At 49.9% G+C, this 13,054-nt stretch overlaps 1 protein-coding gene across 4 annotated transcripts in view; it reads right to left on the bottom strand.

Annotated features, from left to right (window-relative positions):
* The window catches only part of ZBTB40 (zinc finger and BTB domain containing 40), a 77,432-nt gene that overhangs the window by 5,084 nt on the left and 59,294 nt on the right, over nucleotides 1-13,054 (bottom strand). For 3 of the 4 annotated variants that reach the window (XM_008537082.2, XM_008537083.2, XM_008537084.2), the window contains 8 exons: nucleotides 12,581-12,749; nucleotides 11,821-12,282; nucleotides 10,829-11,035; nucleotides 7,169-7,333; nucleotides 4,386-4,600; nucleotides 2,953-3,115; nucleotides 2,168-2,254; nucleotides 641-867 (listed from right to left, as the gene is read on the bottom strand). In XM_008537082.2, the coding sequence (XP_008535304.1) occupies nucleotides 641-867; nucleotides 2,168-2,254; nucleotides 2,953-3,115; nucleotides 4,386-4,600; nucleotides 7,169-7,333; nucleotides 10,829-11,035; nucleotides 11,821-12,282; nucleotides 12,581-12,749 (1,695 nt within the window). Of the gene's footprint in view, nucleotides 1-640; nucleotides 868-1,180; nucleotides 1,361-2,167; nucleotides 2,255-2,952; nucleotides 3,116-4,385; nucleotides 4,601-7,168; nucleotides 7,334-10,828; nucleotides 11,036-11,820; nucleotides 12,283-12,580; nucleotides 12,750-13,054 lie in introns of those variants that run through there. The other variant, XM_008537085.2, reaches the window with a different exon arrangement.

Below are 13,054 nucleotides of genomic sequence, written 5' to 3' on the forward strand. Positions count from 1 at the left end.
ACGGTTTACAAAGGACTGCTCCATGGGACCGGGCAGGTGGACAGTCCCATCAGTTTGCAGTAACTGAGTTTCTTTTCCTTTTCTGCCTGCCCTCTCTGGACAAGACGCGAAGAGCAGTAAGAGGAGCAGAGTCACAAAGAGGGGCTGGGGCGAGCTTAGCGTTGAGACATCAGAGAGGTGGGCTGCTCACCCAGGTAAAAGAGAGAAACCCAGACATGTCCACATGTGCACAGCCCAGAGGAGCGAGCAGAGTGTTTCACCTGAAGTGGGTCCAACAAAGAGCTCACCCACCCTCCTCCAAGGTTTCCTGCAACTCTCACATCTCACAGTGTTTCGCAGAAGGTGGGAAGTGTGAATTGGGAGGAGAAGCCAAGGTCATTCTGCTTTTGGAAATTCTTGTTCCAGGTTCCCTCTACCCAGGGGTCATTCCAACTGTGGCCACCAGGAGACTACAGTTTTCTGTTTTGTTTGGTAAGAGGTCCAGAGAGACTCTTGTCCAAGCTCCTCTTTGTCATGAATGTACTACTTTCGGGACCCTGTGAGAGCCCCAGGGAGAGAGGCTGGGCATTGTGACAAGCTGCCTCAGAGAACCTCAGGAACCCCATGTTAGTGCCCTCACATCCGCGGGCCCCAGAATCACCTGCACCATCTGCGAGGCTGCTGCTTGGGTTTCAGTGCTCGTCACCTTTGGGTGCTCAGATTCCAAGTGGCCGTCCAGCTGGGCCTGAGAGGTGAAGAGTTCCCCGCAGAGCTCACAAGGGAAGGTGCTCTCCGACTGCCTGAAGTGCTCCGTGGTCACGTGGTGCTGCAGGGCCCCGGGGAAGCGGAACGTAGCCGCGCAGTACAAGCACCTGAAGGGCTGCAAGCCTGGAGGAGGGGGCACAGACGGACGGGCTGTGGGCAGGAGGACTCAGAGAAAAAGAGCGGGGCGGGGGAGGAGCAACGAGGATCCAAGGGCCGAGGCAGGTCTGAAGGCAGATCTCCAGGTTCTGGTGGACCTGAAGCTTGTACAATTTGGGGAGCCCTCTTGAGGAAAAATAATACAAAATTATAGACAGGGAAATAGAGACAGAGCTTTGGAAAGGTCCCGTGCAGGGAGGGGCTCTGAAGCCATAGCTTCATTAGGGTAGATTCAGGCTAAATCTGCCTCTGCTGAAGCCCACTATTCACTCAACTGTAGATGAAGATGCTGACAATACTGTACTCCATCAACTCCAACAACATCTCTGAAATGGGATCCATGGCATCTTACGACCGCTATGGGCTAGGCGGCAGGTGGGTGTAACTGTCAACGACTGTGCATGTCCCAAGGGGCAGCATTAAGACTTGCAGAATGCATGTCCATGGCTTGGAAGAATCCCTAAGACAGGAGGGGTGCACATTTTTAACTCAGAGGACTCAAATGGCTTAGAGGGAGGAGGCGAGGGTGGATGTGCAGCTACATTCCCAATGCAGCAATCAAAGGGAGACTGGTTTACACACTGCTCAAGAGACCAAGACCAAGGGCCTCAGTACGTGCCCCGTCACCATGCCCTCGATGGCAGAGCGCAGCACCACGTGGAATAACACGCACATCGACAATCTGACCTGAAAGCTACTCTCAGAAGCTGGATTCTTACCTTAATCTACTTATTTCTTACTCTTCCCTTTTTATGTGTGCTTACAAGAGGGCATAAAATCTATGTCAAATTAAGTCCAAAACAGCACTCAGAATAACGTGCAAATTCTAAGTAATAAGAAAGCACGGTTTAATTGACAAGTTTTCCTTTCTTAATGGTTCATCAAAAATGGTGCATCCTATAGCTGGAATTTTAGATTTGATGAGATAGAGCAGTAACAACGATAATCACAGGTAACACTTAAGGGATGTGTACAGGTGCCAGGCCTTACGTGCACTACAACCCACACTGTAACACACCATAACTCCGCTGTCACTCCAACACGTACTACAGTACACATACTATTAGCTCTGTACTATAACACATTCAGTTCTCACAGCTACCCCGTGAGGTAGGTACTCCACTTGTCCCCGTTTTTTAGATGAGGAAACCGAGGCACGAGGTAGTTAAGCTACTGAGCCCGGCTTGCCCAGCTCTGCATGATGGAGGTGAGAATCCCCCCTGGGCCCAGGGCTCCAGCCCCGCGGCGTCTCGGGAGGGGCACTGACCTGAATGCTGGCACTTGATGTGAACCTGCAGCAGAGCTGGCGTGGGGAAGAGCTCCTTACACTGCTCACATTCGTGGAACTTCATATCTGCGAAGCACACGAGGAAAGAAGTGGTGGGAAAGAACAGAAGGATGGCTCTCTGAGGCTGGACAGTAACAGGGCTGGCGGTGATGGCTAACACTTGGCATGCATCTATAAGTGCCAGCATCCTTATGCTGATGATGTATGAGAGCAATCTAGCGGGAAAGAGCTCCAGTTCTGAATCCAGACAGTCTGGATGCAGAGAGGGTTGTCGTGAGAATTAAATGAGAACACACACAGAGTGCTTAGCACAGTGCCCCGCACACAGGAAATGCTCCATAACTGCAAGCTGTTGTGGATATCCCCAAATTTACCTGACTTTCCAAAGAGAAGGAAACAGGCCCAGAAAAGAGAAGTCATTTGCCAAGGTCATGGAGATGAGGAGCACTGGAGTTAGGCTTTATAGCCAGGCCCACCTGCCACCAAAGTGACCCCCCTTCCCATGTGCTGACCGATCACCACTCAGGGGTGGGCAGGAGCGCACACTGCTCTAGGGCTCGGGGTGTGAGAACCGCTGCCACTCAAGCTACTGTTACCGATGGACTGGTGTGGCATCCTTCAGGTGCGCTGGGGCAGAACAAAGGTAATGACCACAGCACAACACACCCTAACTCTGGAAGGCGGGACTTGGGAATAGAACCCATGGCTACGTTACCAAGCGCCCCCCATCAGCTCACATCCCCCGTCCACGGCACTCAGTTCACCTGCGTGCTCTGCTTTGATGTGCTTCTTGTGCTCAACGGTGTTGGGAAAGGTTCTGTCACAGGAGCTGCACTGGAGTGACGAGAACTTGGAAGATCGATGGTTCTGAGCAGCAAACACGTCAGGGTGGTGGGTCCGATTGTGGTACCACAGACCAGACAATTGCTGCCAAGAAATTGGGCTAATGTTAGGTCTTAGAACGTTCCAGCAAGCTGGAGAGTTCACAAGGCCCTCGTGAGAGAGAGAAAAGTGTCCTCAGGTAAGTTTATGGACCTGGAATCACGCTCTTACCTCTTACACTGAACGCTGACACGAGAGGAGAGGCTGGTGTTTAAGGGAACAAGCACCTGTGTATTCCAGGCCACTACAGGGCGGCTCAGCCAAGTCCTTCAGAAAGTCTCACTCCGCACAACAAGCCTATGAGGGAGGTGTCAGAGTCTGTCCAGTGAGGCAGATGCTGAGGTACAGGGGGTTAAATGACCTGCCCAAGGTCACACAATAGGTAAACAGTGGGACAGGATTCAAACCCCAGCCTTCCGACTGGAGAATCTGTTCTTGACCTCTGGGGCTATATCTCACTGCGTCAGAGGCCCAGGTGCAGCAGAGAGGCCTGCTGGAGCAAGGGGCATGTGCTGTCCCTGCTCCATATGCAAGTGCCCCCTCCTTCCTGGGTTCCAGAGCAGCCTTGGGACCATCTCCCTACAACTCCATGGTTTCCTAGAGACCAAGCCCAGGTCTTACTTACAAGGCTTGGCACAAAGTTAGCTCTCAATTTTTGTTGAGCTGAAATTAGCTACTGTGTTTCTCTCTTTATACAAATCTTACAGATGCCAGCAAGGCTCATTCTTTTTTTCTTTGCTGAGGAAGATCTACCCTGAGCTAACATCCACTGCCAACTTTCTTCTTTTTAAGGACCATTCTTTTCTCTGTAGTTTTAGAGTTTCTCATAAATGTGGTTTCCTTTTAGTTTCACCTGGGGTTTCACTTTAGTTACATACCAAATTCTAAGGTTAAAAAAAGCAGAGTCCTTCCCCAGGAGTTAAAAAAAAAACAACCCAATAATTGTGCTAAACAAGATAATTCCAGGCAGTGTTACACACCCCATTGTCATTCTTACATTCCTCAACACATGGGGTCAATAGGTTCTCTAGAATGTGAGACCCAAGGGGAAAAGCAGCACTCAGTTCATGACAAGGCTGAAACCTAAGAGAAGAGGTCTCAGAACTCTCTGCTCCAGGTAAAGCTCCCCCACTGCCTTACTCTGCCCAGGTCACCTTAGAGAACCTGAGTAATTACAAGCCGCATTCCTCATGAGAACCAGCCAAACCCTGGAGACAGGACGTGCTCCATAAACCACGAACACGGAAATCAAGGAAGACCACAGGGAGGGTAGGTGAGGCACGGAGGAAGAGCTCCCAGCAGAGCCTGGGGTCACCTGGTAGGCCTTGTTGCAGATGCCACAGCTGAAGGGCTTCCCTCCGACGTGGGTCACCATGTGCCGCTCGAGCATGGAAGGGGCGCTGAAGATCTTCCCGCACGTGGGGCAGGGGTGGTACTCCTTGGAGTGCACCTCATGGATGTGCCTGCGGTGGTCCTGCAGGGTGGGGAAGCTCAGCCTGCACTTCTTGCAGTCATAGGGATCTTCCACGTCTGGTCCCACGGGGGCATCCACAAAAGGGGGGGGGGGGAGAAACACCAGAGGCAGCCGTCAGCGAGATGGGGGTGCTGTTCACAGCCCAGATGTAAGACCCTGTTCAGAGGCACGCGGGGTCAGCGACTCCAAGGGCCGGAAGTCAGTGCATCGATCGCCCGACTACCCCACCTTCATCCAGGAGGAGGGGTTCCTGCAAGGCCTCTGGATTAACCACCTCTGTAGCATCAAATAGTCCGCCTCCATTCTTCATTTTACATCTTACAAGTTAAATTCTATTTTACTGCTTTCCAGGGAGCACTGCCCTTGCTCTTCCTCTGTCTGCAGTGGGCTTTTCTGAGTTTTCTAATTCTCTTTGGAGATTTCCAACACACTCCCCAGAGCATCACCCTTCCCTCTATTGTCAGCAGTAGACTGAGGGGAGGAATGCTCCCCATGCTCCCCACTTTAGATTCAACAATGAAACATTTTCATAGCTAATGTTTAAGGAGTGCTGGATGACAGGCATGTTTATAGCACCTTACATATACTAACTCACTTAATCCTTCCAATAACGCTATGAGTAGGCTCTATTATTAGTCCTATTTACCAATTAGGGAAATCAAGGCTTAGAGAGTGCCCAGAGGCACGAGTAGGAGGTGGCTGAACTGGGTGACAATCCCAGCTTTCACTCCCAGGGCCATGCTCAGCTACATGCTTAACCGGATGTGCTGACACTTCAGTGGGACCTCAAAAATAACTAACACTGATGAACATATTTGCCGTCCCTATGGCAGGAAACTTGTCTTTTTCTGAAAGCAACAGAAAGTGACATGTTTTAGTAATAAAATCCTTTGCCCGGAAGAAAGGCCCAGCCCACGAGCCAAGCTCATGTGTGCACTGATTACTTCAGGAATTCTGATAGGCAGCAGCCTTTGCTATCATTAACTAGTTTCCCTGTAGACATGAGCTCTTGAAATCTCAGTTTTACATGTCTTTTAAGAGACTTTGAAGCATTTCTCCACAAGCCATGATGTGGTCCTGTGGAAAGAGGCGAGGAGCAGTCAGTGAGAGAGGGCCTGGAGCTGGGCTGGCTGCTGAGGACATACTCTAAGGCATGGCAAAGCACTGTGGGTCCTTTACATTCTGCAAATTGCTGTCTTCCTCTTTCCTGACTCCCATGTAATGCTACTGGGAAAAGGAGACTAAAGCAGAACGTAACTTAAAGAGGTTGAGAGGACATCAAAATTGTGGCGCTGGGTCCAAGCCAAATCTCACTCATCTGGAAGTCCACTGCAACTGGATGTTTTTGGGCAGCCTTGTACACTCCTTGGGGGAAGGGCTGGCACTTTATACTCCTCCTGCTTTTCCCAGTGTCCAGCAGCCAAATGCGGAGCACACTGTAAAGCTCTGGCAAAGCCGTTTGTTGGCAGGCTGACAACAGACTTGAATGTGTTGACAGAGGCACATGTCTGTGAGGCACTGTATTTGCTAACAGCTAGAAACTGGGGTGTGGGGAACAGGGGAGGGGAGGAGGCAGGAAGGGGATGCAAGGTGCATGGCATGCAAAAAAGACACGCTTTGACGATGACACCTCAGAGAGTGACTTTGCCAACAGTAAGAGTCTCTGGCATTTGCCGAGGACTTTCTACGTATCAGGCATGGAGCTTCCTGCTTTACAGGTGGTATCTATCTAATTCTCACAACAGTCCAAGGTGGCAGCAGTGTTTTCTCTGGTTTACAGAAGGGGCATAGAAGGCTTAGAAAGGTAAAGAAACTCGTTTAAGGCCTCAAGGGAGTAAACGGAGGGTCAAGATCCGAGGCCAGGCCTGTGGTTTCAGAGCCCAAGCTCTTAGCCTCCCTGATGCGCTGTGCTCATTACTCCTGCGGGAACAGGAGCGGCTGAAGACGACGGGACGTGAGCAGCCAAGTGCCATATGGGTGAGTTCCCGATGATCTAATGAGGAATCACAGAATTTCCTTTTCCTTCCAGCGTGTGTTTTTTCTATCAGTTCTAGAAGAAGGGGAGAAAGATGGGGGCAGACCCTACTAATTGAGTGACTACAATGGCATTTGAAGACAATACTGGGCAGAGGCTTTTAAGGGCACGTGACCAGGGACCACTTACACTGGCATATGTTAACTCAGACAGTGTCTGGGTTGCTTCTACGGGGAGAGGCAGGTATGACTATAAGATGAGAGTGGGGGAAGGAGGGTCAGGGTAGAAAATAGCAGCCCAGTGGACTTCTATTAATGGGAATATTCTGGTGCTCTGCTAGCCTTCTGTTACAGAGGCTCTTTCCTTCAAACAGAATTTGCTTCTGTCAGCCGAACAGAGCCAGGTGGGCTAAAAAGAAGACAAGGAAACAGCCTGGAGAGAGAAATAGGCGTCGCACAATGACATGTTAAAATGAGATTTTTCTTGAAAAAGGAATGAGGAACTCTGGGTTTTGCAGGAGAACAGGGGAGGGGAAGGCACTAATGGGGCCCAGCTCTGGTGAAGTGACAACTTCTGTTATGATTTTTACATGCCTTCTCAGGGCCAGGCCTGGTGCTGGATGCCTTACGTGCACAGTCTCAGTACATACTGTGAAAGGTGTGCAGGTGGATGGAGAGGCCATTGGCTTGCCGAAAGCCCTTGCCACAGTCCCGGCAGACGTACGGCTTGTCGCCAGTGTGGGTCCTCACGTGGCGGGATAGCTCAATGGACTGGGCAAACACAGCATCACAGTATTGGCATGCGTACATTTTTCCTGGAAATATACATGAGTTTATTAGAGCCAGCACTACACATTTATGGCATTCCTAAAACCAAATCACATTCTAAGGCAGGTGTCAGGCAAATATAACCTGGGAGATGACATTAAAACCTCAGGCAATTTGTAGCTACTGAGTGAGAGGGCTGAGCCATCCTATCAGATGGCACCTCAAACACAGGTGATCACAGAGAGGGCCTCAGTGTGGTCTCCTCACCCTGAGGAATAAGGACACAAGATTCCCCATCTGTTCACCAGCCCACACAAGTATGCAGGAGCTCATTCCACTCCCAGGAAGCAGATATACCCTTGTGCCCAGAAATATGTGAATCTGGATCCCTTGCGACATATACAGTGTGGAATCGCAATTGCACACACAGGTGAAAGACATGGAGTCAGAGAAGAGTGAAAGCTGTCCCCCAGTGACTTGCTGTAAAGTTATTACAAACCACTTGGCTTCTCTATTTTCTCAAGCACATAATGAGAATATAATGACCAGACTGCCAAAAACTATTAGAAAATACAGGTAAAGAGCAAGTCTGGAAAACTGGCATTTGTAAAAAACGCTAGATCAAGAGTTCCTCCAAGCTCCCTTATGGGCCAATAGAGAAGTGGGGAAATCAATGAGGTGAGGGCCAGACCCCCACAAATCCTGTGGCCCACTTCAACTACAGCAATTGACCTCATTTTTTATATATTGGGCTTTGAAAGCAGATTTTCTTAGGAAAAAAAGTATTTCTTGAATCAAGAGTTGAAATTATTGAGAAGCCGAGTAGTCAGTCCTTGGCTGCCTTCTCTGACTTCATTTTCTGGATGGTTTTATCTCAGAGCCTTACATCCCATCAGTACACTGACAGCTCCCCATTTATATCTCTAGCTCCCAGCTTTCCCCAGAACTCCAGACTCATATATCCAACTGCCTGTCACTCTATTTCTCCACCTGGAGGTCTAATAGGTATCTCAAATTTATCATATCCAAAACAGGGCTCCTGATTCTCTGTCCCCACCACCCCAAAACACACGCACACAACACACACTCCAATTTCCCCCGCCTCAGTAAACGGCAGCATCATTTACTCAGCTGCTCATGCCAAAAACTCCAAAGCATCCTGAACTCCTCTTTCCCTCACCCCCGTCACGATCCATCATCAGTGCCTTCACTTCCACTTCCAACAACATATCCTGCAAACTGAACGTTTTCACACATTCCCCGCCCCCGGCCTCTGACCCCAGCACAGCTCTTGTTGAAAACCCTCACCTCTACACTGGACTACTGCAACACTCCTGTCTCCCTGTTTACATCATGCTCTTGCCCTATTACAGCTGAACGTCCAAAGTGGCCAGAATTAACTCTGACAAATGTAAATCAGATCCTATCACTCCTCTGCTCAAAACCCTCCCGTGGCTTCCTGTGGTGGCCAGAATAACGGTCCCAAAGATGTCCATACCCCAATCCCAGAAACTAGTAAATGTTGTTACCTTACGTGGCAAAAGGCACTGTGTGGATGATATTAAGCTAAGGCCCTTGAGGTGGGAAACTTATCGTGGACTGCACAAGCAGGCCCACTGCAATCACGAGGGTCCTTGTACGGGGAAGAAGGAGTCAGAGGAGGCCTGTGACAGAGCAGAGGCTACAGTGATGCAGCCACGAGCCAAGGAAAGCAGGCAGCCTCCAGAAGCTGGGAAGGCAAGGAATAAATCCTCCCCTGGAGCTTCCAAAAGGAACACACTCTGCCAAAACTTTGATTTTAGCTTCATAAGACTCATTTTGGACTTTTAACCTCCAAAGGGTAAGATAATACACTGAATTGTCACTATTCATGGTAATGTTTTAGAGCAGCAATAGAAACTAAAACACTTCGTGTAAAAACCAAAGTCCTCACCCTGGCTTGTAAGACCCTCCGAGATCTGGCCTTTGGTGACCCTCTGAGCTCACCTCTCAACACTCTTCCCTCGCTGACTCTGCTTTGGCCCCTCTAGTTTTCTTTGGCCTCTCACACCAGGAAGGCCCCTCTCCGTGGAGGGCGCTCTGCACTGTGATGCTCTTCTAGATCTTCCACTGCTTCCATCTCTCACTTCATTTGGGTTTCTGCTCAGATCTCATCTCTCAGGGGCCTTTTCTGATGATAGAAATAGGGCCCAACCCAACCCTGTCCTCTTGCCGCTTACCCTGCTTTAGTTTCTTGATAGCAATTACTACTACCTGAATTTATTTGCTGAAGCTCTGTTCTACCCAGTGGAACGTAAGCTCCAGGAGAGCAGGGTGCACCTAGTCTCACCATCCCCAGTGCCTAGAATAGAGCTGAAGAGACTCATTCGCTCAGTAATGTGTTCACTGAGGGCTGGCTATTGCTGAGTACTATTCTGAGGGCGACAGATACAGCAGTGGAACAAAAAAAGACCACCAGCTTTACCCTCATGGAGCTTACATTCTAATGGGGGAGACTGACTCTAAACAAAGTAAATTGCTAAAGTAGATAACTCAGATGGTAAGCACTATGCAGGGGACCTGGGGCTGAGTCACTGAGATTCTACAGAGGGTGGGCAGGAAAAGGACTCAGGGCAAAGGGAAGTATGAGTAACGACTGGAAGGGGATGAGGAGAGAAGCACGGAGTTGTCTGAAGGGAAAGCCCTCCAAGAAGAGGGCACGGCGGGAACATGGGCCCTGCAGGTGTGGGGCCTCACATGGAGGCTGCAGCGGGAGAACAGGGTGGTGGGGGGACAGCAGTAAGAGTTGAGGTCAGAGGCGCCAGGGGATTTGCTCACATGGGGCCCAGCAGGCTGTCGTGAAGCCTTCAGATTTCACACTGAGCGAGGCAAAAAGCCTTTGTAGGGTTTTGAGCACAGAAGCAACAGGACATGGCTTAGTTTCAAAAGGCCCCCTTGGGCCTGTGTACTGAGCTCACTGTCCAGGGACGTAGTGAGAGCCAGGAGACCAGTGAGGGGCTACACCAATCCAGGTGAGACGATGGTGGCACTAGGACTTACATATACATGCTCCTCCTCTCTGACTGGACTAGAAACCCCGACTTCCTTCTTCTGTGTCTCCCTGGTAGTATTTCATGTTCCTCCCCAATGGCTCTGCCCCGCAACTATCTCTGTACTAGACACTCTAGACCCCCAGCTCTGTGCGCAGAGGGTCTCCAGCTTAGTCACTCAGCATTGCCACTGCCCCATCCACAGCAGGGGCTCAACCAAGGATTTCTCATGCTTGAACGCCACCTCAAAGCCCGCAGAATTCCTGGCGTTATGTAAATTCTCTAGCTATAATGCCATAAACCCGTGTTAGCCAGCCTCTCTTCAGGGCCTCTCACCATCAGCATCTTAAGTGCCTGTGCACATAAGCAGTCCTGGTGTGTACCTAGAAGTTTTGTGTTCTGTTTTGTTTTAATCTCCTTGAGATATATATCATGCCTAATTCCAAACAGGCTTTCAAGCAGCTCAAATAGGTAAAGTATGCAGCAGAGATGAAGAAAGTCTCCACGCCTTACCTTCTGAGTGCTTCTTCTTGGTGTGGTAGGCCAGGGCAGAGGCCTGAGTGAAGGTCATGAGGCAGTGCTTGCACATGAATGGGCGGTCCCCAGTGTGGAGGCGAAGGTGGTTCTTCAGGGTAGAATTGGCTGCAAACTTTGCCCCACACTCTTCACAGGAGAAAGGCTTCTCGTCAAAGTGCTCTGTCAGCTTGTGGTACTGCATGCCTAGGGAAGCCGGGCCAGGGACCAGAGAGACAGCAGTAAGCACCGCTGAGTGCAGCATAAGGAGACACAACAGCACTGTCTCAGGCCAGGTCTCAAGAGGAAGCACAGCACGGACCACAGGACACTGGGCCGTGCGCACTCTGACCTCAGAGAGCCGCGCTGCCCATCTGCCCACCACCCGGCACTCTGAAAGTCACCTCAGTCCCACTCCTGGTTGGACCAGGCATGAGGTGTTGTGGGTTTACCTGTCCTACGCTCTCTCTCTCTTAAAGAGGACCCAGACACCCAGAAAGAGTGAAACAAAACTCACTTTTATGTTTCATTAGGTTTATCCAACATCGGGGCAAGGGAAAATAAGTCCAACCATACATCCCGTGGTTTCCGTAATTCTTTTCTATTGTCAAGAAACAAGTGCTACGTGGAAACCAGAGTCAGGTGTTCAACAGCTGGTTATTATTATGAGCAATAATTGCCACAAGTTTCTGAGTACTAACTCTAGTGTAGGCACCGTACTAGGTGTTGAGCTACATTATCTTAAATCTTTATAACAATCCAAAACAGTAGGTGGTCTCAGGGTGCCTTTTTAACAGACGGGGAAATTAAAGCTCAGGGAGCCGATTCCAAAGCTCACGCTCTTCTCTAAACATTCGCCTGCCTCTGCAGGAAGCTGCTCTATTTTCTAAGCACATCCACAGCCCTACTGCAAACAACCAGAGGCAAGGCCTGGAATCCAGACTCAGTACTCAGCGTTACCATTCCCTAGTACTTCGCCTTCTCGAAGGTACCTGAGGCGTGAGCAAACTCTCTTCCGCAGAGGTCACACGTCACCGGGAGCCTCTTCTTCTTCTTCCTGGGGCCGTCAGCCTCTGCACCTGCACCATGGGCTTCCAGCTGCTGGTTCTCCAGCTCTCCCTTGGAACCCTTGGTCTCGTCGCCCTCTTTGCACTGCACCTGTCTGCTCTTGGCCGCCCGGCAGCGCCTCACGTGCACCTTGAGGCGGCAGTAGAAATGGAAGCTTTTGTCACAGGCCTTACAGACGAAGCTCTTCTTGGCAGAGTCTGGGGAGGCAGACGCGTCGTTCTCTTGTTCTGGCAAGGAGCCAGCCTCTCCTTGCTCGTTCTGCTTCCCAGACTGGCGGTCTTCTTCAGCTGGCTCAGCCGCCTTTTCATCTGCTTTGTCATTGGCTTCAAGGTGAAATGTGTCACTCACCTTCCACCCTTCCTCTCCATTTTCCTGAGTAAGGAAACCTGCGGAGAAGAGACATCTCACGGCTCTGGGAGTTCTCTCTGTTTCTCCTTTGCTTTCTAACTTTTCTTCTTGGAGGAGAATGAAGACTACTTGGAACCCTCATAAAACTCTGAAGCAATATCACCATCTTTACTTTCTTGTAAACACACATAGCATCACTTTACATCTATGTCTACACTTTTCTAGGTATCGAGAGCATATGAAATAAATAAACAAGGTGGAGACGACGAACTGCCGCCTCTTCTTGTCAACGAGGACACAGCCTGGGGGCCCGCCGGGACCCCACCCCGGTCTTACCCGCGTGTGCCAACTCCCGCATGACAGGCTGCAGGCTGGGGAAAGACCCGTGGACGCTGCACAGGAGGTGACATATTTCAATGGCCGAGACGGATTTCTCCATGGCTCTGCTCAGCACTGCTCTCAGAGAGGCTTCGGGGCTGGCTGTCTCAGAGGAAACGCTCAGAATCTAAATGAATACCATGAGACAAAGGTTTGTGGTTAGTATCAGATTTTCTCCATGGTTTTCAAATTTTTAAAAAAAAGCTAATTTCAGGAAGGCATTGCTCCATCTATAACAAGTTTATATTTCTTGTGATAAATGTGGTAGAGAGCCCTCTTTTCCAAAAAACAAGGAAACTAACAACACAAAAAAGGGCAAATGTCAAGACAAATGCGCAAATATAGAGAAGGTGTAAGCAAGGAAGCATTAAGTATTTTCTATGAGGAACAGCTGCTCAGAAACCACGAGTCACCCAAAGAACTTTTCTAGAT

This window comes from Equus przewalskii, chromosome 2 (genome assembly GCF_037783145.1).
Source record: "Equus przewalskii isolate Varuska chromosome 2, EquPr2, whole genome shotgun sequence".
Lineage (NCBI taxonomy): Eukaryota > Metazoa > Chordata > Mammalia > Perissodactyla > Equidae > Equus > Equus przewalskii.